This window comes from Calypte anna, chromosome 15 (genome assembly GCF_003957555.1).
Source record: "Calypte anna isolate BGI_N300 chromosome 15, bCalAnn1_v1.p, whole genome shotgun sequence".
Taxonomy (NCBI): Eukaryota; Metazoa; Chordata; class Aves; order Apodiformes; family Trochilidae; genus Calypte; species Calypte anna.
In genome coordinates, this window is record NC_044261.1 from 5,568,007 (window position 1) to 5,594,772 (window position 26,766).

General features: G+C 40.2%; 1 protein-coding gene across 1 annotated transcript in view; it reads left to right on the forward strand.

Moving 5' to 3' along the window:
- The first annotated feature begins 227 nt into the window (after positions 1-227).
- MAPK1 (mitogen-activated protein kinase 1) overlaps positions 228-26,766 on the forward strand; it is a 32,645-nt gene continuing 6,106 nt past the window's right edge. The window contains exons 1-8 of the mRNA XM_030460810.1: positions 228-611; positions 15,759-15,941; positions 16,832-17,021; positions 22,304-22,420; positions 22,879-22,993; positions 23,522-23,653; positions 25,591-25,700; positions 26,319-26,445. Coding sequence (XP_030316670.1) covers positions 469-611; positions 15,759-15,941; positions 16,832-17,021; positions 22,304-22,420; positions 22,879-22,993; positions 23,522-23,653; positions 25,591-25,700; positions 26,319-26,435 — 1,107 coding nt within the window. The 5' untranslated portion in view covers positions 228-468 and the 3' untranslated portion in view covers positions 26,436-26,445. The remainder of the gene's footprint in view (positions 612-15,758; positions 15,942-16,831; positions 17,022-22,303; positions 22,421-22,878; positions 22,994-23,521; positions 23,654-25,590; positions 25,701-26,318; positions 26,446-26,766) is intronic.

Consider the following 26,766-nt stretch of genomic DNA (forward strand, 5'->3'; position numbering starts at 1 on the left):
CGCCGGGCGGCCGCGCGCCCGCAGAGGCGCCACGCCCACCACGTGACCCACCCGCCGCGCCCCCTCCCCAGCGGCTGCGGTTACCGCAGTCCCCGGCCCCGCCCCTTTCCCTGCCCCCTCCGCCCCGCCCCGCCAGGCCCCGCCCCTCCCCCCCCCCCCCCTCCTCCGCTCCCTCCCCTCCCGCCGCCGCCGCACCCTCCGCGCGAGCCCCCACCCCCTCCTCCCCTCCCCCCCCCGGCGCGGGTCGATGCGCGCGCGCGCGGCAGCAGAGTCTCCTCACGGCGGCCGCGGCGGAGACGGCGCTGAGGGGGCTCGGGAGGCGACGGCAGCGGCCGGGGGTCCGGAGCGCGACGGAGCGGGCGACGCCTCTTTTCCTCTCTCCCGCATCCTTCTCCTCGCCCCCTTCCTTCCTCCTCCCCCGCCTCCGCCCCCCCGCACGCAGTCACCGCGGTTCCCGGCACGGACAACATGGCGGCGGTGTCGGGGGCCGGGGCTGCGGGAGGTTCTGCCAACGCCGGGGGCCCGGAGATGGTGCGGGGCCAAGTGTTCGACGTGGGGCCCCGCTACACCAACCTCTCCTACATCGGCGAGGGGGCCTACGGCATGGTGTGGTGAGTGCCGGCTGCCGAGCCCGGCTGAGGCAGCGCCCTTGCCCTGAACAACTCCCTCCTTCCCTCCCCGCCGCCCTGCCCGGCCGCAGCCTCCCCAGGGCCCGGCCCTGGGCTCCGGCCCGCCCTTGCAGGGGGGAGAGGCCCGTGCCTTGCCCTCGGGGGAGGGGAAGCCGGGGCTCAAGTATCTCTGCCTCGCTCGCCTCAGCTCTGCTTTTGCCTTCGCGTTGCCGAGGTTGTCCCTCCGGCATCCCCCGTCCCCTCTCTCGCTGCTCCCCCCCCCTCCCCCTCCCCGAAAAAAACCCAAACAAACAAAAAATTCCTTAGTCAATGGATGCAGCTGAATGTCTTGTTTCCTTTCATTCGTGCGTCTGTTTTCTTGAATATTTCACGTCCCTGCCTCTAGAGTTGGTCTCTCTCTTATTTTCTCCGTCTCTAGTGTGATTGCAGACGTTTAAAAAGGGGAAAAGGTCGTAAAATCCTGATAGCAGCTCCGCGTTTCGCTTTGTGCTCACCTGGCTGCGTGTCCCCGAGGTCACGGTTGATTAAAAAAGTGAATCTGAGCATATTGCTGCCCCTACCTGGCTTTCCTCTCTCTGCTGCATAGCCTGCCACCGTCGTGTCTAAATTAGCATGTATAGAGGTGAAAGTTCTCCTCAGCCCTTCTTTTGGTTATTTTGTATCATGAAGATCGTAGTAAGCCTCACCGAAACGCGATCGCGCGTGTTTGCTGTGGTTTAATACCAGTTTTAAAGAGCGAGGTGAATGAACTACAAAATGCTGAAAATGTAAGCTAAGCGGATTGGGAGTGTGAGGTGGGTTTTTTTTAGCAGTCTAAATGAGTTGAGATGATGCTCTGTGATGGTATATCCAGTGGCTGGGTTATAAATCTGGTATGCTCAGTGACCTTAGGATTTTTATTCTGTCTTTTATTGGTGGAACAGGTTAAAAAAGATAAAACAACTTAGGGCTGAAATAATTCAAGGTGTGCAGTTGGGAAACTTTTTTTTTTTTTGTGATCGTTTTGTCGATTTTCTGCTCACACTGCTTCTGTTCTTCAAGTATGGTGCTTAAGGGGTTTTTTTGACCAGAGGTACTAAAAAATGTTTACAGGCTATGACTTTGTGACAGCTGTATCAGCATTAATTTCTCTCTCTGGGGCTTCATCTTTTGTAAACTAGTGCATTTTTCAGCAAAGGCTGAGAACAACCTTCAGCTGTATGCCACAGATTTTTATAGCTATCTGTCTTTGCATATAGTCATTGAATTGTGCTGGCCTGTTAAGATGAAGTCATCCTGTATTTCAGGGTGGAAGCTTTCATCTCGGCCTGGGAGATGAGTCTCTCCTGCAAAGTTTTGAGTTGCGGCCTTTACTTTTTTTGCTGTGGGAAGAACCTTCAAAATGTAAATCAGAAACCCTGTGTATGGTGTAAAAATATCTTTGTAATTGTTTTATAGTGTTAGAAATCACAGCAATATGTCCACTCCCAAAACTTGTTAATGCAGTTTGTGGTACAAGCTGTATTTTATTTGTTATCATTTGCTTTATCATCTGAGGTAGGGTGAGTAAAGGAGTGCAGGTCATCTCAGTACTAGCAGCACTGGCTTACACTTGCAGCTTGATTTAGGAGGGTACTTGGGAATAGTAACATCCCAGATGTATTCTGTGTATAGTCCAGTTCATATCAATGGGATGTGAAAAGTGTGTTTTAACAGGCAATGTATTGGAGTTAAACTGTTTTACCACAGATCAGAGATTGCAAGAAGCAGTGTGATGGCATTGATGCCCTTTTTTGGCATCACTATATTAGTGAGCAGATACAGGGGAAATGGGGCACTTTCTGCCCCTCCAAATCATTTATTGAGTTCTATAATGAAACTGTAACCCCTCCAAAACAGCATAAGGTTGTATTTTATTTTAAAACTTATTCTAATATATATACTGTCTGATATGAATGCTATGCAAAATTACCGACAAAAATCAAAAACTCTGGGTCAGTCGAAATATGCACTTGGCTCCTATGTTTTTTACTCTAAAATTATTAATGTGAAATACTAGTTTTGGTAGGTTGTGCTCTTAATTATTGCTCTTCTGCCTTGGGTGTGAAATGACAGGGAACAAAGTCTTAGTTTATATTGCATACTCAATAAGGACAGCGTTAGATGCACTTGTAATTAAATGACATAGCAACTGTAATGTATTCTAGTGCCTAACATACAAGCTACTATGATTAAATAAGATTACTTATTAATCAATGCAGGTATAGCATATGCAGTTTTATACTACATGTTTCTGATCTCGCTTTGATTGCTAATGCAGTGAGGATCTGCAGAAGCTTCTCCCTTGGGGGGCAGGGTAGAGGGCAAGCTATGAGTGTGCAGATGGAAATCCGTCTGCAACTGCAAAATCCCTTTGAATTTGCACACCTTGCTGAGGCAAAGCAGAGCAGGCTCTGATGGTTTTGGTTTAGACCCAAAGCTAATGTGCATGGCTTGAGAGATGCTGGTTTTTAACAAGTGCATTATGCCATAAGGCTTGTAATATGGAAAACAAGTGACTTAACTCTTAAAATCCTTAACCCTTTTCCTTTTTTCCTATTTCTTCTTCTGGTTTATTTGATTCGGGAGTTGAAAACAATAACATTCCTTTATAATTATATTAGTAGGAAGGCAAATGGAGTATTCTTAGGGTAGTGCTGTTACGTCCAGTCTTCCATTTTGATTTTGCAGCAGAGAATAATGTTTGAGGAATATTGATAACAACGTAAAATAACAGCACAGGAAATACAGGAAGATGTTGACTGAATAGGCTGTACAAGGGTGTTCTCTCATCTGGATTTGAAAACCCTTAAAAGCACATCACTATTTTCTCTAGTGCACTCATTTCTAACATAATCAGGTTTTGAATAAAAATAAACTTAGTAGAGCAGTAAATTTGCTGCTATGTAGTGGCTGCACTTTCTTGGCTTCCTGAGCAGAAAAGGCACATTATCAGGCAAACTCCCATTGAAATGTCCTCCAGTTAATTGCAGCCAAAACCCTTCATCCTTTGATAGAGGCTTGCATCTTACTTGGAAATTTTGTTGCTGGGAGTGTGTGTGTAGTGGTCAGTAAGTGGATAATCCACACCAGTGTCCCTTTCTAACCCATCTTTTGTTTTCAGTATTTCTGCATGTGAAATTAGGGGATAACCACAGTGCAACAAAGTTTAAACGAAGATCCTAAGCACTTTCTAGGACTTCAGGACATTGTTTGGGCAATTTAGTCATACAGTCATGTCTGCTACTCTGAATTAATTTATACAAATACATGCAAATGTTATGGTGTTTTGTTTTGGGGTTTTTTTGATTGTTTTTTTTCTTCTTCTGTTTTGTTTGTAAGTTGTTTTGAGGGGTTTTGGTGTGGAGTTCTTTACATAACTTTTCCTTTCTTTCAGTGAAGGGTTATAGCTGGGCCTGACTTTCAGACCAAGTCTGAAGTTTCAGAACTACCTTTCAGATGCAATGAAGTGTGAAAAGTTTGAGATTTTTAGTCCCAAGCATGGGGCAAGGGTGTTTTTTTTTTCTTCTTCCAAAAAACCCCAAACCAACCTGTCAACACACAGTACTTTAAAGACACTGAAGCAGCAAGAAAAATATGATTATGTTGAGCTTTAAATTTCCAGTGCAAATTGTTTTTCATCCAGTTGGTCAGTGGTAATTTGGTGAAGCTGATCATTTGACAGTTATAAACAAGTCATCTTTTTGGAATGAAATGGTGAGTGTCAATAAGTGAGGCTTATATGAATGTGAAGTATTATCACTGCTGCAAATAACTGCATGTAAATAACTACATGAATGCAATTGGAAGAAAACAATCATGAAGCTGAAATATTGCATTTCTTGGCCTGAATTTGATTGCGTTATTACAAAGACATCTTTGTGTTATTGATGTGCTGTAGAAGTGTGATGTGATAGTAGAGGCTAAAGTACTAAATAGGCAAATGGTAAAGCAATACTGAAAGATTATTTAAAACATTTGGAAGCAGTTTTTTTCAGTTCTGCTCCATTCTGTTGCCTCAAGGAAGGGCCCTACTTCTAGAAGATGGATCATTTAAAATGGAATCTGAGAAGTATATGCATGAGGTTTGAAACAGAAAAAAAAAGCTGGGAATAGAATTATCCGCAAGGTGTAGAAATTTGTATTGCAAAATGAAAATGGAAAACAATGGGATCCGTGGCTGCATGTTTTCCTTTGAGACAGTCCAACAGTACACGAAAAGGTAGCATTTGCCATCCTTTTGTGAGGGTCAGTTTGGTGATCTGGGGTGGACTGCTTAGTGGCAAAGATCAGAAACAGCCTATAATTTTATTTTTTTTCCTACTAACAGCTGCATTGTTACAGTACCCTGTAATGATGGAGCAAGTACAGAGATTCCTGTCCCTGCTTTTAGGGAGCAGGTTAGGAATGGGTTGTGATACCTGGTAATTAACATGTTCATGTCTGTGTGATAACGAGAACAGAGAGCTGGTACGAGTTATCCAACTCTAATAGGTTAGTGCAAGGATCCGAGCAGAGAATTAGGGAATGTAATTAGTGGCTGGTTACCAGCTTCTTCCCCTTGGGGAGAAGGCTGCGGTGAGCATTTCCCCTTCAGTCACTCAGACTTCAGGCACTTGCTTAACCTGACGGGGAAACACAAGGAGCCATGAGAGCTGCTTTTCCTGCTTTCCCCTGTGATGTGACAGGCGGCCAGCGAGCTGTGCTGCCGGCACCAGGATGGGGCTGCAGCTTTTTGCTCTCTCTGTCGAGATCAGAGCTGTCTTTACGATTTAGGGAAGCTGAGAGGTAGCAAATTTTTCTGTCTGCCCAAAGGAATGGGATGCTAGCTTAAGAGTTGAAGAGTATGGCTCAGGGACACTTGCATTTTAGAAATAAATACAACATATATATAAGATTTTCTTAACATAGCATCATCCAGCCCACAGAAACAGAGATATCTTGTGCTGTTTTTTAAAGCATAATTTCTTAAGGGAATAAGGCTTATGTGTTCACAGTATCTGGATGTGGTTCCATCAGTTCATCCCCTTTACCCCTACATATGTCTCTTGAACCTGTTGCCTGCCTTCCATTGAATTTGACAGATGGTAGAGGTTTTAAAGATGGAAAGCTTCTGTGAGTTTCTTAAAAATAGGTACTTTTCTCAAGTGAAGAGATCCTGTGTACTGCCTCACTGAGGCAGAGACTCATCAGGAGGTCACGTTAGACTCCCACAAAGAGATGTGACAGATGCCCCAGTTTCACAAATGGATTTATTGGTACTCTTGAGACCAGAAATGTGTATTTGTAGGACACCAGGCTCTGTTAGTTCAGTGATCAACTTGTTTAGGAGTAGAGATCTGCAGCCCAAAGAGGAGATAATACTGACCAATTGCAATACTGACCAATACTGACCAATTTGACCATTGCAAATATTGAAAACTAATACTTTGCCAGCATAATTTTTTAATGCTTATTATGCTGATGCTTTGACAAAGTTTTCATCTGTGATCTATAAACGAAATTAACAGATCAATTGGATACTTAATAAAAATATTTTATGGTTGTCTTCCTGTGGAATATTTCACAGAATAATGTAGGTTGAAAGGGACTTTGTGAGGTCATGCAGTCCAACCTCCTACTCAAGGCAGGGCTGATGCCAAAATTAGATCAAGTTGCTCAACTTGTCCACTCAGTATTTCCAAAATCTCCAGGGGTGGAGATTCTACAACATCTCTGGGCAGCTTCTGGCTCTAGTGCTTAACTAGCTGCCCAACTTTTACTTTGCTTTTAAATATGTAAGTTTCCTTTGCTGCAACTTCCAGCTGTCACCTTGTGTGCTCTGTACCTTTTACCTCTGAGAGGAGTGTGGATCAGTTTTCTTTTTAATCCCCCTTTATGTAAGTTAAGACAGCAATTAGATGCTTCCCACTGCCACCTTTTTTTCCCCCCTCCTAGCCTATAGAAACTCAGTTTTCTCAGCCTTTTTCTTGTATCTCATGCCCTTCGGCCTTCTATGCATCCAAATAGCTTTTTTGCTGGACTTGCTCCAGTACTGGGAGACAGGAAAACTGTTCACTATTCCAGGTGTGGCCTTCCACCAGTAATCACTGTCCTTGACCTGCTGGCCATGCACTTCATAATGGAGCCCAGGCCATGGTGAACCTCCATGGCTGGTGGCAGGCACTGCTCACGAATGAAGTTCTGCTAATCTAGAAAATATTTTTACTTAGTGAGGTATTTTAGGAACTTTTCAAATAATGCCTGCAAAAAACCCTAGCCCCCAAAATATTTTATTGAGTAATTTCAGTTGTATTTTATTTTGATTTCCATATTGCTCAAACAAAGCATATAGAGCCATAAGCATATTTACAATATGTGCTCTTTTAGTGTGCTGTGAGGTAAATTAAATTAATAGTGTTTGTGAAATGCAGCAAAGTGTAGTTTGTTTCAGATTAATTATCTCTTGACAAACCTAGATTCTGTTTGTTATTAAAGTTGTTTGTGTTGAATTGGATCTCCTTTTCAGAAGGGAGCTTATTTCCTTTGCTTGATTACAACTTTTGGGCATATAAAGAAGCTATTCTCAAACTCATATTTTTCCCAGGTATATTAAGAGCTGGTACATGTTAACTTTATTATCAGCTTTGACCAGGCAGATTAGTAAGATCCAAGTAGTACTGGATTTCCTGAACACAGCTGGGGTTATTTGATGAGGTATTGGCAAGCTGAGGTTTCTCATACTCCATCAGCTTGCAGTCAGTTGGTTTCTGCTTCAGAGCATTCCTGTCTCCAGTCCTTCCCACTGGGCCAGAGCTGTCATAGGGGCAGCCCCATGTCCCCTGGATGGACCCTGGCTGTCACCTGAGAGGCTTTGGGTGCCCTGGCTGGCTGCATGCTGGCTGAAGGAAGGTCTGTCAGCCTCCCCAGGCCCAGTTCCCTCTCCGTGGTGGATTAAAAGCTGATTTGTGTGTGTATATATATATAGATGACTTAGAGAAAGGCTTTACTGGACATATTTTTCCATTAGGTTTGGGCAGGATCTTCCATGGCAGTCAAGTTTCTAGTAGAGTTGTGCACATTTTTTTTTTAACCATCTTATTTAGCAGTTCCTAAAATCACAATAACCTGAATTCTCTTAAGGGACAGTGTCTTCTCTTAGAAGTTCTTCTTTTGTATTTTAAGAAAATTTTCGTAAAATACTGAAATACCCTGTGGTGATTAGAATGCAAATGAGAGTTTTTGTTACATTGTAGAAAGTAATTCTTCTGTATTATGGGTATGTTCTAAGTACCAGCAACTTGCAATTAGGCTCACAGTTTATAATATGCAATTACTTCATTTTGCAGTTTTCCTTAAAATTAGTAGCTCTCACTGCAGTTTCTTACTTCTTGCTTGTTTGGAGGGAGTGCAGTTGGCTCCACCAAGTACTGCTGATGTGTCCTGAGTAAAACTTGAAGGAATTTGAGCACTGCAAATCAATACTCTCCAAAGTGTTTCAGTCCAGATTTTGCCCAGTTTTATTGGGATTCGGATGGTGCAGAGAACTCCAAATTACGTTCAGGCTGACTTTTGTATTGGATTTTTCTGATTGTTTCGTAATTATGAAATATTTTATTTCCAGTTACAGTAGCCAGTGTGTCTCAGAGCTGATACCCTGTCTGAACAAAATAGATCTGCAGATATATTGAAGGACCAGGGTTTACTGTTGATGTGTCTTTTTATAAAGATGGAAAAATCATGCAAAAAATGCTTTGTAAGCTGATACTGAAGGGAAGTAACTTATGAGACTGGTGACATGCACACTGGGTGCTAGTGGTTTGGTTGTTTGGTTTTGTTCTGCAAGTGGAATACTGAACTAACCATGGCAGAGTGGACAGTAGAAGTTTGTTTTCACTTGTGCTTTGCAGTAGTTTTCATTTTGCACTGATGTTTCTACAGGTTTTTACTCTTTCTAAGTATATGGGAATAATTTTGTTAATTCCTTTATATTCTGTTGGAGTGAAATACTGTGAACTATCTCTACTGAAGATTTATATTGTGTGGAATCAATCAAATCAGCTAGTTAATGAAAAGCATAGTAATAGTCTTGTTCTTGTGTTTTTTCCTTTTTATAAAGCTGGTTTTAAGAGGAATGTTTGGGATATAAGTCAAATTAGAACCTTACTAGACAAAAGAGTAAACAACATTGGAGGATTTAATACCACTACCACTCACAGCTCTCTGGTACTGCTCTCCAGTCTCTAGGAAGGCAAATATTTCCTGCACATGTTTGTAGGGCCTGCTTTGTTCTTAGTGTGTTAGTGGTGGTTGTTTTCCAGGCTCTGGAGTAGCATTGGTTGTGTGACTGATGTGCAGGCATTTTGTTGCTTCTCGAGAAGCCCTCAGCACAGGAGGAGGAAGTCAGCTCTCCATGGCTCGTGTGGAGGTTTAGCTCTCATGACAATCGGGCCTAGACACTTAAGCTGTGGTTTCCATGACTGACTTGTGGTGATCTCAGACTGTGCTGCTTCTAAAGGGGCCGCCTTTCCTTCGGCGCCTCGGGTTGTAACATTCCTTCCTCTGCTCTTGTGCTGGTGCTAACACAGCAAACTGATCTCGCTGAAAAGTTACTTCATAAAAATAAAGTCAAATGTCAAGGTGGTAATTTGATGTGACTGATTCAAAACCCTGCGAAGAAGGGAATAAGAATATGAAGGTAAAGACTCCTTTACTGTTCCTGTTTGTAACTGCTTTGACTTAGAACTGCTTCAGTTCTCTGAACTGTCACAAAAAAGCCACCACTCCAACCAAAAAAATGTGAGAAAGGGGCAGGGTTGTCAGGCACAAAAAGGAGAGTGAATCACAACCACTCCTTTTAATTCACTGAGCCTTTAGGTTGCCTCAGATGTTGTCAAGCTCTTACAGTTTTATCCTGATTCCCACAGGAGTTGTCTTTAGATTTACGCAGAGAGATGGAAGATAGTGATGTTTAATATCATAATGTCTTATTCCAAAAGCACCCGTTGCTTTTTATAAGAGGGTTTTTTCACAGATAGACGAAAAGCTTTTAAACATAACAGTGATGTTTGCCTAAATGTTAAGTTGGGCATAGATGGTATCAAAGGAAATACTGGCAGCGGAGAACCTGTGAAATGGGGAAGGTAAGCAGAAAGTAGACCAAATACTAAGATGTAGGAACTGTCTGTTTTCTGGAGACCTGAAGCAGCATAAGGTAGAGCAGGCATTTATGATGCTTTGAAGTCACAGTGCTTCACAGCTAAATGTACAGAAAGAAAAAGAAGAGATTGAGAGAAGTGATTGTTTTTGTTCATCAACTAACATCGATCAGAACACCATGAACTTAAATGACATCTTTAACCAAACAATACAAAACCTTGAATGAAACAGTTGATATTTTTACAGTAATGTTAAGATGTAGTTCTAGAATTGCTGCTCTTCATAATTGTGCTTAGTAGATGCTAACAAAACACAAATCATCTTGTCTGCCACACCCAGGATTATGAATTGACTGAGCTGGCGAAAGTAATTTATTTAACAGACTCCATTTTGCACAACTAGTTATTTGTTTTCAAAATACTAGGTGTGATCTCAGGAATCAAACTATGAAGTCATTATTATGTGCAGAGAAAAAATTTTAAAACTGTACTTTTCAAATTCTGAAAAATAAAATTGGTCCCTTTGTAGCCTATTAGAAGTACTGTAGTTGATATATGAGAACACATCTCCTATAGGAGCTTACTAAAGTACCTTAAGAATTTATGGCATGAAGGGCAATAACCTGTAGTAGATCAGAAACTGCGAAGTAGTAAAATCATTTAAGAGTAATTATTCACTTTTGTCTTGGGAGGAAAGAGTTGGCATAGTTGTGCCAGAAACCTTTAATGTTAGGATTGATTTTGAATGTCATGAGAAAGGTGACTGAAAAAGTAGGTGCTGAAGGTCATGCAGTTACATGTTGACCCAGTAAGCTTCAGAGGTTGGCTAAAAGCCTGATAGAGCTGTCTGCACAAACCTGGACCCGTAACACCACCTTCCCCCACCCCCAAAAGTTGTAGCAAACAATGTGTTACTGTACTGCTGGTTATTGCTGCATCATAATGCATTATTTTTCTTACAGCAGTCTTAAAAATAAATTTAAGCTATTTGTATTGTAACTTGATAAATGTCAGAATGTTTTAGAAATGGCCACAACTGAGCTAAATGTGTAGACTAAACAAAAAGGTTAAAGATCATTGTAGATCAGTTTGTTTCCTGGGAATTATTTTTGCCTTTCCTCTCCTAACGGCAAGCAGAATTATTCAGTATTTCAGAAAGATTCTTATCCCTGGATATGCCCTTGGAATCTTGTTTCCACAGCAACACAAAGCTACTGGTAAAAGATCCCTTTTTAACTTCAAATCAGTATTTTGTTTAGCTGTAGTTAGGATGCTTGCCGGTAGCATCGAGTATTTTTATGTGTGTGCTTATGCTGAGAGCAGTCTGTAAAACAGCCATAAGGTAAATAATCCTAGAAGTGTTGGAAGAGTATCCCAGGATGGGATAAACCTTCAGGCAGTGTGACAGAGGAGTGTACTGAGGATGAGGGTGCCAGCAGAGTAGGCAGTTGCTTTTCAATGGTTATATGAAGAAACAGTCCTCAGTGGGATGTAACTTTTGCCAGGAGCTGGCTCCTTTCCTCCCAGCAGCTGCAGCATGCTCTCACTTGTTCCAGTTCTGCTCCAGAATGAAACATGTGAAGAATAGAAATGCATGGAAGAACATGCAACAGCCATTGTGGGCAGAGGGAGCTGAGCTTTGGCACTTCTCCCAATCTGTCTGGTGAAAAACTTCTCTTGAGAAGGAATTAATGGGAGAGGGGCTACGTGTCAGGGGTTCAGCTTAGCAATGGGTGTGCTGTTTTCTGTAGGCTGCTCAGGCACTGTGGGGCACTTTGTCATCGTTGCATTAGTAAGAAGCTCCATCCTGGATTTCTTTTTTAAAAGCAAGTTGGTAGTGGAGCAGTAGAAAGGATAAAACACTGGCTTTTAATGTTGTGTGGCACGATTTCTTGGGTTCTAAACTGTCATTTGTTTATTTTGTACAGCTGTGCAAGATGTTTTACTTGGTCAAAACTTCATTATGTATTTACAGTATACTTAGTATTAGGAATGGTAAACTACTGCTGGGGCTCTCATGTTGATTTGTCACATGATGTCTTAAAAGCATGTAAATCATAGTGGTGCTGCAGGTTGTCACAGCATAGTAACCACAGCTTGAAATAGGAATAGTGTTACATATACTGGAGTTGGACACTTGCAAAATCTGTATTTAAATTTATCATGTTACAGAGAAATAGCACTCGCAGCTGAATGGTTCCATCAGCTTGTGGAGCTGTACCATCATCGGGGTGGAAATAAATCCTTCTGAATATTTAAGGTGTCAGTAAATAGATTCATCATAATATGAATACTACACAGGCTGTTAGAGTTCTGGGTGCAGTGATTGGGTCGTGTGGTTAATGACTGGAAAATGAAAGTTATAAATTAGCACTCTAGAACTTGTTAGTATGTGAAGTTATTCCCACTTTAGAGATAATCTTCTCTGAGAAAAAAAAAGAAAGTCTAGATGATAGGAGATGCTTGCCTGCAGGAGGAGTGGGAGTTAACTGCTTCAGTGAAATATAAACAGTTGTTCTGAGTTCAGTAGAAGATGAAAGTGGGGACAGCCAGGTTAGGCTGCCAGCGCTACAGACTAACACTTCAGAACGCAAGTAATCTAAATTTAGGGCGGGATGGGCGGTGGATGGGCTGTGTGCATGGAGCTGTTCCTTTTTGAACTGCAGGGGGAGCACAGGCGATTATTAGTTGTAAAATTAGATCTCTAATGCTAGCTAAGGGTAAGCAAGATGAATCCTTGGGTAAGTGATAAGTAAGCTGTTACTAACTGCAGTGAGTTAATGCATGGAGGGTTTACATTTGCACTTTTCATAGTTTTTTTTGTTTGAGAACACTACAAATGGACACTGTGTGTGCAGCATATTTCTTCAGCGAAGTTCTGGGAGAATAATGGGCAAATCTGGAGTTGACCTTGTTATCAGCTGTATTCACATCCTTGCTTTCTGAATGGAATTAGTTTAATATTTCTTATAACTAATGTTGCTGGTTAGGTAGGTGGCAGTTGTATGGAGACTGAGGAGCAGGGAAAGCTTTGGGAAATATTCAGTCTGACCTACAAAGGACCATTTTGTTAGTTTACAGAGTTTTCCAGGCATTGAAATAGATATTGCTGAATGGTTGCGTAGGCCAGATAGGTGTCTGATTATAATGTGTGTGAGAGAACCCAGTGCTACGGAATTTCAGTCTAGTGTGCACTGCACATGTTGAATAAGTACTGTTCTTAAAGGTCAGAGTTTAGTCAAAGCCTTATTTGCTTTGAGGCCTGTGACTCTGAGGATTTGACATGGTGTTAACTTTATACTACAGAATCTCCATGTATCTGTATTATCCTTGACAGTAAAATATTATGCATAACCAAACACGCCTGTATAATTTGCTTCTTGCTCATAGGAACTGAGATGATGTTTCATACATTTAGTCAAGTTACAGAAAAAACTTGTGTTTCAAAAATGTGACAGCAGCAATAAGTTCCTTTTAATGTTTCAACCAGGGGGTATTTTGGTTTTGGCCTTCTTAGCTGAGGCTTTGCAGTGGTAACACCAAGGCACACTCAGCTACATTAGCATGGTGAAATCTTCTGATATGAACAGAAGAATGACTGCATGTAGAACGTACTCTGGAGAGGAAATATGTTGCATTTGCTGTAAATAGTCAGCTTTTTTCCACATTGAATCATGTGTCTTATAGTTGAACCATCTGAAAGCAAAGTTACCCAGCCTTTTTTAATTAACAGCATAAACCTTTTGTTAAGGAAATGCCTCAAGATCTGTTAGTGAAAACAGATACAAGGGAGCAAATCTTGGTATGTTTAGTTGGTGGTTCAGGTTCACTGAGTCTTCTGTACACAGATGCATATTTTTCATCAATAAGCAACCTTTGCTAGAAAAGCAATTACTTAAAGAGTTATAACAAATATTGTAAGAGATTAGGAGTTTCTATTTAAGCAGCATCAATTGGTAAATATTGGCATGTTGCCTTTTTCTGCTCTGCGTACCTGCTACTGTCCAGTACTTTGAAAGATTATGCATTGTGGGAGAAAAAAACCTATGCTTATATCAGTACAAAGGAAGAGGTGGGAGGTTTGTTTGTAACAATAAAATAGTCCATAGGATTCTTTCATTTCTTTCCCAAATAGAGGCTGTTAATGCTTCAGAATTATTTCTGGTTTTGTTTTCTGCTTGTGACTTGCCTTACTGGTATGTTATAAATACAACAGGTGATTAACTGATTAACTAAGAAAATTGCTGAAGATGAAGTGCTCTTGAAGGCTACACCAAATCCCACTCATGGCACTCGTTATCTATTTTGGGATTTATGAACTGTTAATGTGTTATCTATACAAATATAATAGCAACAATTGTAATGAATACTTGCTGGGCATGAGGAATTTCAAGGCACGTTGGGGAACATTTGAATTCAGTGTTTCTAGAGGCAAATACATTGTGCAGGCTGTGCTCATAGACAGGAGTTAGGGATGCAGACAGGGCCAAGTGACTGCAGAAAAATCATGCAAAAAGGATGTCACTCCATATGCATGAGCTCTACCAGCATCTTACTGGTGGTAGAAATTCTGTGTCCATTTTATTAATGAAAGTGAGAAACTCTTTTGCATCTGGTGCTAGCAGTACTGTCTCAAAAACACTTTGTTACACCATAAATCTGCTCAGTGGTAGGAGAATCATGACTTGGCACTTGAATTCTTTTTAGGTCTCCTTTCCTAATTGGATTTTCATATTTCATTCTGCTTTACCAGATCATCAGCTACCTGGATATCTCAGCAGGGTAGGGTAAGGCTGATTAAGAGTGCTTCAAAAGATGTTCTGGGACTTGACTATATAAAACTGGTGGAATGTAAAGCCTGTTTGGCTTCTGTGTTTGTCTTAATATGAAGTAGTTGAGACCAACAGAAATGTTTAAGTGAAGGCTTGATTATTTTTTTAGTTTCCAATCAATGCAGTAGTGAGCAAAAACTAACATTTGAAAGGAGTAAGTATAATGTACACATAATTACCATGTACTTTTAATACAAAGAGAAGTTTCTATAATGAGATGCTTTGTCATTCATGTAATGTCCACAGAAAACAACCTAAAATTTATGAGGATTCATAACACTTCTACTGTATAATAACCTGAGTCCAGATTTTAGAAAAATATGTATATTTTACTGAGCCTTTTTACTAGGCTCAGGCTGTGATATTTTTCAGAAATGTATAGGCATTTTGAACAGAAATGTTGCTTTATTGGTATAGCTGGGAATGTTGACCTGAGCTTTTGAAATCCTTGTGCTGTAAATGTGGCAGCCCCTGTGTCTGTTACCGTGTTACCTCCTACTGCTGGGTGCTCTTGCTTTCCCTGGGTAGTCTGATACATTTTTCTCTTTTCGCTCTCTGTGATCTTTAGAATTGTGCTTGGAAAGATGTTTTCACAAATTCTCCATCTCTTTTGTTGTTCTATGTCTGTTCTTCATGAAGGTGTGTACAGTGTAGCTTAATAGAGGAGTAAAAGCTTGTGGCAATTGGAATTACTTGCTGGAGGCAGATGTAGGATGTGGAATTCTGCTGCTTGAAAGATGATTTTTAAAGGCTGTTCTGTGCCCCAAAGTGGATGGATTAACTCAAGATGAACTTTTTCTCTCAAACTTTATCTTGATTACAGCTTATAGAAAAAGTCTCCAGCTTTTTTTTTCCACAGTCTATAAAGATGATGGGTACTTCTTTGTTCAGGTGCCTGAGAACCAGCAGATTCTAATTCAGTTGGGAAAGCTAATGACTTGTAGATACCCAGTTAGGCTGCTGATAGTACAAGAGTATATTGTTTGTCTGTTCATCACACTGAAAGATACACACCACTGTTGCCTAAAAAGAAGTGTAAAACAAATGCACTTGACCCCGTTATCAGCTGTATTAACATCCTTGCTTTCTGAATGGAATTAGTTTGTTATTTCTTATAACTAATATTGCCCCTTCTCTTCTAGTTCTGCCTATGACAACGTCAACAAAGTTCGAGTTGCTATAAAGAAAATCAGTCCCTTTGAGCACCAGACGTACTGCCAGAGAACCCTCAGAGAGATTAAGATCCTCCTGCGCTTCAGGCATGAGAACATTATTGGAATAAATGATATTATCAGAGCTCCGACTATTGAACAAATGAAAGATGTGTATCCTTGCAAAGTCTGCAGTTATTCTGCACAGTTAGTGCTGGTTGCCACCTCCTCTGTTTTGATGATTTCTCTTTTAATCCTTTTCCTTACTAAATGTAATGAAAAATGGCTTCCCTCTTGTACATGGGAAAGGAAGGTCATAGTGTATAATTGGTTATAGCTCCATAGTTTAGATGTATAGTTGGACACTTTGTTCTTGTTCAGGAAAAGAAAAAAAAAGTTAATTTCTATCTTTCAAGGCAAAGAACTTCAGAGATATAATTTAGGTTAGTCACTAAATCCTAAAACACTGTTCTCAGTTATTAGAACTATCTGACTGCTTTGAGGAGAAAACAAAATGGCCACACTCTGCTATGACTGTCTAAATTTTTCTTAAAGAATGGACTGGATACATCTTTGGGGAAAAAAAAAAGGGCAGAACACAACCTCCAGTGTAGCAATGCTTCCTGCAGATGTGAAAAGTCTCAAACAGCACAAGTGCAGTAAACATCCTTACTGAGAGAGGCAAATCTGCCATTTTTATTATACTAATTGTTCTTTCCTGGGAAACTTGGCTTTGTGTAGGTATGACTTCATGTGGATATCTAACATATGAAGTAGTCTTAGCTGGAAGACTCTACCTGAAAGACAAGACCTAGTTTAGAGTCAGTCAGCTTAATTTAGTATGATTAATTTAAGAGGACCACATGCTGGTGCCTCTGAATTCTGTAAAGGGCTGCATCATGTAGTAAGATTGATTTGGTTTGAAGCTTGTAAAGCAAGAGGTAACTACATAGTGAAACAGACAAATATGAGAGAAAAATTATTATACAAGTTTCAGGTAGTGTACACTGACAGCTAACATGATACCACCTTTGGTTTGCTGCCTTACATCTGCTGCCTTACAGATACATTGTGCAAGATCTTATGGAGACAGATCTTTACAAGCTCCTAAAGACTCAACACCTCAGCAACGACCACATTTGTTATTTCCTTTACCAGATTCTGAGAGGGTTAAAATACATCCATTCAGCCAACGTGTTGCATCGTGACCTCAAACCTTCGAACTTGCTGCTTAACACCACTTGTGATCTCAAGGTGAGTTTAAATTTTGATCCTGTGGTCTTCATAAACTACTTGCTGTAACCATGAATGTGGTTTTGTTAATGGGGATTAATGTGATTTTTATTCTGGGAAGATTGCAAAAAACATTACTGATTTTGATAAATATTAAGATTTGAGTGACTAAGAACTCACTGTTAGGCAATTTTAATGAGTGCATCACTGTTTCCATCTGGAGGCTGACTGTGAAACAGCCACTTGGGAAGCTGGGTGAAAATACTTATCTGAAGCAGGATTGTGTTTAGTTAGAAAGTAAACTGGACAAAAGTCTTGGTTTCTGTGTTTCAACTGTTAATTGTGCAGTGTTGGAAAAGGACTTCTTACTAGTGGGCAACTAAAATGGTCTGTAAAATTCACTGCTGCTTAAATGCACAGCAATTACTTAGAGAATGTTCCTAATTTACATTACCACTAACAGGCTCAGTGCAAGTTAATGCTACAGAAGGATCTTGGAGCTGTTATGATTCTTGGAAAATGTCAGCTCAATGCTTAGTGGCATTCAGTAAAGCCACCAAGTGTGAAAATAGAACAGAAATAGAGAATAAACCAGAAAACATGCCATTCTATAGCTTTCTGTTGGTTCTGAGTCTTCAGTTCTGTATGATCATAGTTATCACTCTTCTCCCCATGACACCCTGTGGAAATGAAGAGACCAGGACTTTAAAATACTTCCCTTCATATCAGGAAGAGCTATTTAGCCAGGGTCTCCTCAGCTGGAAGGTAAGGTGTAAGGAAAAGAATGCAATAGAATTTAGTAAAATTATTAGTGGTGTAGGGAGGGTGAGTAGAGAACTGTTGTTTGCTGTCTCTAATTAGTAAAGGGCTGGGGGGTGGGAAATGAAGGGAGCAGGTGGCATGCTCAGGGCACAGGGGCATGGCAGTGAACTGCAGCATTACTCAGCTGGGGAATTTGGTACCACAGAACACTGTAGGTGTTCATGTGACTTAAAAACCCACCGAGCAAGTTTAGAAGAAAATGTTACTGAATGCTCCCACTTGTGTAGATTCCCATGGTGGCCAACCCATGGAGAAGCATTGCATTTCCCTTTTACACTTCATGCCAGGTGTTTGCTGTTGGCCACTTAGGGAGTGAGATGACAGAGTTTACATTACTTCCATCTGACGTGGTGCAACTCTGTTTCTTGCATACTGTGTTGCTCCTAACGATGCTTTTTTTACATAGTGGCTCTTGCTTTTTTTTTTAAAAAGTAATAAAAATGAAAAAAAAAACCCCAAACCAAATACCCTCTTCAAAAACTTAAGTCAGTTGTTTGCTGTATGTGGTTGTGACAATTCCAAGGAAAGTCCTTGCTGTTCACATGATGGTCTGTCCATGCTAAGTACTGGCTATAGGATCACTTTTCTTTACATTCCCACTGCTGCCTGTCAGGTTTTCCTAATGCATGGTACTGCTGCAGTGTCCATCTCTGACTCTTGCTGTGGGATTTCAGCAGCTGTTACTGCATCAGATCCCTTCAAGGCATTAACCCCTTCATGAAAGAAATGGAGTGAAATCTATGATGATTGTGTGATAGAAGCAGGAAAGAACACTTTGAGTATAGCTCTGCTGTGTCCAATTAGAAACAATAAAGTAATAACAGGTAATGTTTTAAAACAAGTAAGATTATAATGGAAAGGAAGGTAAGCTCCCTGTATGGCAAACTAATATCTGTTCCATGTTCTTTAAGGTTTTAAAACCAGCATACCACTGCAATATGTGCTTTCTACTGCAGGATATGGTAGTCTATATGACAGAGGATATGCTTTTTCATAACCTAAAGGGACCTCTGGTGTTCTAGTAATACCACATCTAAAGTTTGAACAACAAAGTTGCAGGGAAAACTGGTACATGTTAGGCCTTGTCTGAGGTACTTGTACAAACTTGTTTCTTTCAGGACTGTGCTGCAAGTCTGTGTGTCAGCAATGGATGTGTGCGTGCTTACTGAGTTGGTTTTTGGACACAAACTCAAAGCACAGCCCACTGTGAAAATGAACAATTTAAAATTACACTTTTGGAAGAAAGTTTGTTCATCTTTAGTGATAATGCTGTTAGCTTCTTTCTTTGATACTGTTACAAGAGAGTGGTGTTGATCTCATCTGGAGTTTGAAGTTCTGCAGGTTGTAACAAGAACTTCTTTCTTCTCCCTTAAACAGGACCTTGACTTCTGGATCATAGATTCCTTTTTCAGAACTCTGTATTGACACAGTTTGTCTGTGAACTCTGTAGCTTCTCCTAAGCAGCTGAAAGGCTCAGGGCAGAATTGAAGAACCTAAAGCTGTTTCTGTTTTCTTAGACCATCCTGCAGACTTAAATGAGACCTTAAATATGATTTACCACATAGTGAATTAAAGTTTCTGAAAGAATATTTGACTTAATTAATGTCTCTTGTTAAGTATTTTCAACAAAAGAATAGATTCGAGAGTCCTTGAAAGCTACTACCTTGGAATCTCCCTCCAGTGAGAGTCCTGGGTAATAAAGATACTGATCTTCCCTTTTGCAGCCTGGCATCTTTCCCATGAACAAGATTAATGTATGCTGTTATGCTACAGGCTGGAATATACTCTACAATAGTATCTAACACTTTTGGAAATACTTTCATGTGCTTTTGTGATTATTTACATCCAACATTTTAACTGTTTTGCAGTTTGGTATATGAAATGTTACATTAAAACTATCATGACCATATACTTTTCCTAGGCCAGTGGCATTAACATTTCAGAAAATGAGCTCAAAGTTTTTTAGCCAGACTCTCAGTATGTTGCAGTGTCTGCAGTGTACCAGCTGACTAGTGGAGGGCTTCAGACATTTCAGTGTAATAGTAGCACAGTTCAGTGTGATTTCATTTCCTTAGTAGATGGTCATATGTACATGATCCTCATAAATCTTCCCATCTGCTTGAAGGCTTCATCCAATTTTAAGCCATCTCTATTTACAAAGGAAAAAAAAAAAAGCCTACCAGATACTGATTATGAGAACATTGTTTTCAAGTGGAAGCTAAATATGTAAAGAGGATGCTGGCATTTCATTTATTTATTTAATGGGGAAGTTATTCCTTCCCTCTTACAGCATCTCTTCTGTCTCTCCAAGGCATGAAGCACTGACTGACATACCTGAGTCTTTTCATTATGCAGTTTTTTATTCTCTGCTCTGACTTAATCAAAATGCCAAGAAAATCTTGCCTGTCACTTCGTTGCTCTCACAGATTCTTCTTTGTTTTGTTTGTTGATCGAGAAGCCTACCTTCTGCTGGTGGTTGACTGACCAATTATTTTTTGAAACGACACAGTAATTTTTTTGCCTTCCCTAAACAGGGTAGCTCCTTTGTTCAGTGTGTTCTCTTGCCACAGGGCAAGAGCTGCTTGCCCTTACCAGGGTACAGTCAGTCTCTGCTTTGTCTCTTGCTCCCGGGAGCTGGGGCAGAATGCTGGCTCCCTGCTCCTGGTCAGCTCTGCAGCTGCTGATAACGCTGCTAACAGCCAAAAGCCTCTTTTTGCTGCAGCTTCAGTCTTGAATCCTGTGTAATGGTGTTCCTTCTTTTCTGCTTAACCTGCTTCTGCTCTCCTGAGCAGGGTTTTTTTGTCATTTTAATGAGCTCCTTTTGTCACTAATCTTCCTTTCCATCCCATGTGCTTTTTTCGAGTCCAGAGTGAGAGATTCACACACCTTCTTCAATTCAACACTGTGGACTGGAGAGTGTCTCTTCTTTTGTCTTAATAACAAATTAAGGTGCTTGGCTGATGTGGGATGCTGTCATTCTATGTCTCTTTGCCTACAGTCGAGTTCTTTTCTGAGGTCAGGAGGAAGAAGTTGCAATGACTTTTTTTCCTGGCTGCATAATTATTTTCTGAAGCCCATAAAGCTGCCCTCTGCAGTTGCTTTGCCTCTTCAGCCTTACAGGACACTTTTCTGATTATCTGTGCTTCTTCTCTTTATGTAAGCTGCTAATTGCACACAAGGCAGCCACTCTGTTTCCCCATAGCCTGAGACATTTTGTTTGTCATGCTTAAAAGGGCTCCTTTGTGTTTTGTTTTCTAAGGATTCAGGGTTTTGGGGTTTTTTTAGTATGTAGCTGGAGTTGGAGGAGTCATCCCATGCAGCTTGGCTGGTGAGTTACATCATTGCCTCTTCTTCAGTCCCTCTGTTTATCAGTCAGCTGCTGAATCTTGTCATTCAGATGTAGCTTTTTGTCTGCTGAATCACTTCTCCCTTAGCTGATATTTCAGTTGTTTAACAGGAAAATGAAGGAGTGGGTTGCCAGGGGACAGTGAGGGTTCTGTGGTTTTGGTAGGATTATCCCTTACACTCCTTATTGACTACAACATATTAGTTTGCATTTTTAATATAATTGGTGTACACAATCAGCTATCAAAGAGTAAGTTATTCTGAAATGCGTGCACCAGAGGAACCTCCTGTTTGCTGCTCCTACACTTGGTGCCTTGTTTTTCTGAGAATACACAATCTTTGATGCAAATACCCTCTGTGTGGCAATTGACTGTTATTATAAACTGCTGTTTGATAGGTGGTAGCAAAAGCAGCTGAATGTGTCACTCCATAAGCTTGCCATTTACCTTCTGGCAGGTAAGAAAGGAGCAGCTGCTGTACTCTAGAGCACTGCCTTTCAGTTTTCTTGGTTTCTTTAAATAGCTCTGAAAGCCATGGAGTCTCAGAGTATAGATAAAGGTACTTTCTCTTCTTAGCTGAACTCTTGTGTTTCTCAACAAGGTTGAGAAATATTTACTTGTGTCTTTTTTAAGCTCAGGCATCCTTCAGCAACCTATAATCTCTTCAGTCTACCATTATCTCATGATTGGATAGTATGTTTCTCGTGCAAAGATGCAGTTAGGCATCAAATTTTGCTACAAATGTGTTGGCTGGTAATTTTATTTTCTGGAAATCTGAATATCTCTCAGTTTTCTGGTAAATTTCTAGTAACAGGCTGGAGCAGTAATCTTGCCACATGTCTGGCAGAGAAAGTGTTAAGTAAGTGGAAAACAAATTGTGTACCAGGAACACCTATTTTTTCCCCCAAATATTTTGACTTCCTGGCCCCTTCGTGGCCTAATTGGATACTCTTTTTACTTAATAAAAAACATTTTTCTTAAACCTTGTGCAAGTACTTGTTGATTAAAAGTATAGGTTATCATCCCTGTATTTATAGGTGTTACATCCTGGGGTGGGGAGCAACGAAGTAGTAATGTTGTAGTATTGTAGACTGTATGTCTAATAAGCTTTTTTTCTTTAATTTTTCTTAAAACCAGATTTGTGACTTTGGGCTGGCTCGTGTTGCAGATCCAGATCATGATCACACAGGATTCTTGACAGAATATGTGGCCACACGTTGGTACAGGGCTCCTGAAATCATGCTGAATTCTAAGGTAGGAACCATCGTGCCTTTCTGTGATGCTCCTGTTGGTTACTCACTGATGGGTACCAGATTTTTGCCCATCATGAGCTCTTCCACAGAACAGGACACAAGTGCTAGCAATAAGAGCATTTTACTACTGCCTTCCCAAATGTTACAAATGTTGCTTGAATATTAATCTTGACATCTTGATTTAAATTTAGAGTGGATAATAATAATCTTGGTTCTGAAGGTATGTGATCTTTGTTGTGTGTCAATCTTGCTTGCATTCCTGTAGCCTTAATTAAATAATACCTTTATTTTTAAATAGTTGGTGTTATTCTTATGCTCTTCTAACACTGTTTTAAGGTATATCCAGTACCTGTAAGATGTGAGAAATTTATTTGTGTGAACTGTCACAATTTGCTAAAGTAACTGTTGCTGCACTGTGCAAAAATTTCTGACAGAAATGTGTTTTCCCTCTACTTGCAGGGTTACACCAAGTCTATTGACATCTGGTCAGTAGGCTGTATTCTGGCAGAGATGCTCTCCAACAGACCCATCTTTCCAGGAAAACACTACCTTGACCAACTTAACCATATCCTTGGTGAGCTTCATATAAAAGTAGAATTTCCACCTACCTGTCTCTCTCCATCTTTTCTGCCAGCTAAGCTGGTCTCTGTCACTCATTTCTTTCTCTTGTTGGTAAGTGTGTAATGTGTGGGTCTGTGGGTGCATCACCTGGTCCCTGTCCTTATGTCTGCAGTAATTCCTTTAGTAAATAATTGAGGATACTCCACAATTTTCTTACTGTATCAGCAGATGTAAAAAAAAAATAAATTAAAAAGCTCAAATATAATATAAGGTTCAGAATTTTTTTAAAATTTCTATAGATATGCCACTTAATTGAATGTTTTGATTACTGATCATTAGAAAATTCAAATGCATTTGCTTATTTGCAAGAAAAAATTACTAAAGCTTTTTTTTAGTGAAGGTTTCTAAAAAGGATCAAATATTTTGTACTCCTAAATCTTCTTTCCAGCAGTCTTAATACTGAGTTTTAACAAATGTGATATAACCATTTTAATGTACTTCTCATAGAATGAAATACTTTGTGGGTTTTTTTGTTTTTCAGGTATACTTGGCTCCCCTTCCCAAGAAGATTTGAATTGTATAATAAATTTAAAGGCCAGAAACTACTTGCTTTCTCTACCACACAAAAATAAGGTACCATGGAACAGGCTGTTTCCAAATGCTGACCCCAAAGGTATTTTATGCTCTATTACATTGTATCAGAAAGTCAGGGCAGGATGTTTTTTTTTAAAATCACCCTAAAAAATGATCTATATCGGAAACAGAACAGGCAGATCCCTTAAGCTGGCAATATAAATCTAATATAAAATCATAAACCAGTATGAAACCCTTAAGCTAACTTAGAGTTTCAAAGTATTTTTTAGTAACCACGTTGTGGTGTCTGATCTTGAACTCACCTGAAGTAAAACCCAGCCCCAGGCACTGCCTATCAAAGCGTGATGCTTTGCTCAGGTACTGATTGTAGGTATTGGATTTTGACAGAGGCATCAAACCAATATTGAACTTTTATTTGTCAAATCAGATGTGAGAGAGCTGCATGTTGCTGAACAGTTTGTGCAGACAACGTGTGAGTTCTAGGTGGAACAGGATAACATCAATCAGAGTGTGGGTCCTTTGGCTGTAGGGAAGGTGAAAATTTAATGGGTTCAATTCAGTTATGGTGAATGGAGCAGGGAAGGTAACAGTCACTGCCTTTCTTAACAAGGCTTTTTAGTAGAGGGTAAATATGATTTTGCTTTGCTTTATAGCTCTTACTTGCCTTTTAAATTCTACTTCATACAGTTTAAGGGTGGTTCTCTTCAGTGCTCTTTACCTGCTCCAACTCCTAAGTCACTTTTTTTTTCTAAAACTGATTATTTACTCTTAGTGACTTTGACCCAGTACTGAACTACCTTGTACAAGGTGATTTCTGCAGATGGATCTGTGTAGAGCTGATTATCCTTATCATTGAGAAAAGCAGTGGTGATTTATTCTGCTTTTATAACAGTGCTCATCAATGTGAGAATCTTTTCCGTGGGCTTCTGACAGCTCCAACTGTAGCAATGCTGCAACTCTGAGCTGCCAGGGGAGCCTGCAGTTTGCTCACTCCCGGAGTGAGCAAGAGAGTTTCCAGTGTTAAGAAAACACCATAAAAACATTTAATGATAATTGCTGAGCAATATTGCAGCTTTTTCAAGCTGCCATTGGATGCAGTGGTAAAGTGCTATCTCTTCTGCAATGCTTGGTATGTGTCTCCTCCTGATGCAAAGCTACAGCTACTTAGCTGCTGTAAGAAGCCTCTGTTTAATTTCTTTGTTACAAATGATGTGGTGAGAAGACATGGAATGGAATTTAGGATACTGCAGATATCTTTGGGCTTCTTGCTACTCTAATAATTCTGTTTTCTTTTCGGGGAAAGGGAAAATACGTTACAATCAAAGCAGAGGAACAATGCAGTAACTCTGACTTGTGCTGTTTGTCCAGAATTTCATTAGACCTCACTCTGTCTTAAATGGATTTTCAAGTTCTGTATGGGTTCTCTATGGGTTGTCTTCAACAGATTTTGCTTGAATTTCATGAATATGAGTATATTTGCATCTTAGAGTATCTTCTGAACTGCTGGTTTCACTGGAATAGTTGATGATCCAGACCTCCTAATGACTTCTGGATGATATTTTTGTCAGTAAACAGCCAGGTTTTCTTTTCAGAATACGAGTGTATTCTTGGTTACTCATTTCAGAAAAGCTTTCTCTTGGTCGGGATTTTTGGCACAAAAATCTGAAGCATCCATCTGAGTGAAGAAAAAGCCTCAGCTATTCCATTTCTGTTGTAGTTCAAAGCAGATTGTGCCATCCTCTTCTGTGTGTTTCATTCCTTAGCACTCAGCCTGGCACTGAAGGGGCTTTGGCAGGGTGTGTGCCCTGCCAGGGAGGCACCTGGAACCAGGGGGTGCCAATGAGGTGGGCAGCCCAAGCTACAGGAAACAAACTGCAGGGGAGTTACAGCTGTTAATTGAAATTAGCACAAAACTTAGGGGAGGATGTGTTTTCCGTGCAGTGCTAGTGTTTATATCACCTTTGTGTTTTGGGTTGTGTATTAAACTCTTGCTCACTTTTTTTTTTCCCCTCCTAGCACTTGATTTGTTGGATAAAATGTTGACCTTTAATCCTCATAAGCGGATTGAAGTGGAACAAGCTTTAGCCCATCCATATCTGGAGCAGTATTATGATCCAAGTGATGAGGTAAAGGCATTGTTAAAATGTAAATGTTGTTTAAATGATGTAACATGATATTTTCTTGTTTAGTTTAAGGACAGTGTTCCTACTGCTCTAGTGAAGTCAAAGAAGAAATTTCATTGATTTACCACGGTTTTGTATTTCTTGTTGCATGACATCATTTTGGAGGCACAAGACAACAGACCTGCTAAGGGGTGCTCTCCTGAAACTGAACTTCTCAGCTCTCTGTGGTTTTCTTTTATAATGTCTGAGATAAAGGAGGAGAGAATCTGAGTTTGCCTCAGATTATTCATTTAACCCACCCCAAGTCTGGGTTAGTACACAATTCTGATGAGATTTCAGGTTACTTTTGGTGAAACAGAAGGAAATAAACTAGTTTTTTTAAGGGACAGATATGTTTACTTTGAGAAATACAAACCTTTCAGATAATTTTTCATTGGGTAATTACTAAATTATGAGCCTCTAATAAATAAGCACACAAAAGGATAACAGAATGAGTTCTTCCTTGGGGACTGCACAGTATTAGACATTTTTATAATGTGAATTTTCAGTTTTTATTCTCCATGTAAGGAGAATAGATGAAATCCAACAGAAGTAATAATGATGTTTCTTCATGTTATTAAGCCTGTAGCTGAAGCACCCTTCAAGTTTGATATGGAGTTGGATGACTTGCCGAAGGAGAAGCTGAAAGAACTGATTTTTGAGGAAACTGCAAGATTCCAGCCAGGATACCGATCTTAAATTGGCATAGGTAAAGTCACAGCAATCTGAAACCCTGTGGGCAGTGGGAAGAATTTTGTAACTTTGTTACCACTGCTGAAATGTAGAACTTAGCTTTTGTATCGCTACTGTGATTAGCTGTTAAAGGATAGCTGAATCCTTGTTTATCGACCTCATTGTTATGAAACCTTAGCTTGCTGAGGCTGAAGTGTCTGCAGGGGATCCCGGGAGTTGTAGGAGATGTTTACCTGGATTTGAGGTTGCATTTAAGGAATAAGAATTCCATTTAAATAGTGCCTCTTAGAATAAAAGCTATGGTAACACTTTGAAATTCTAATCTTATTCAGGGCAA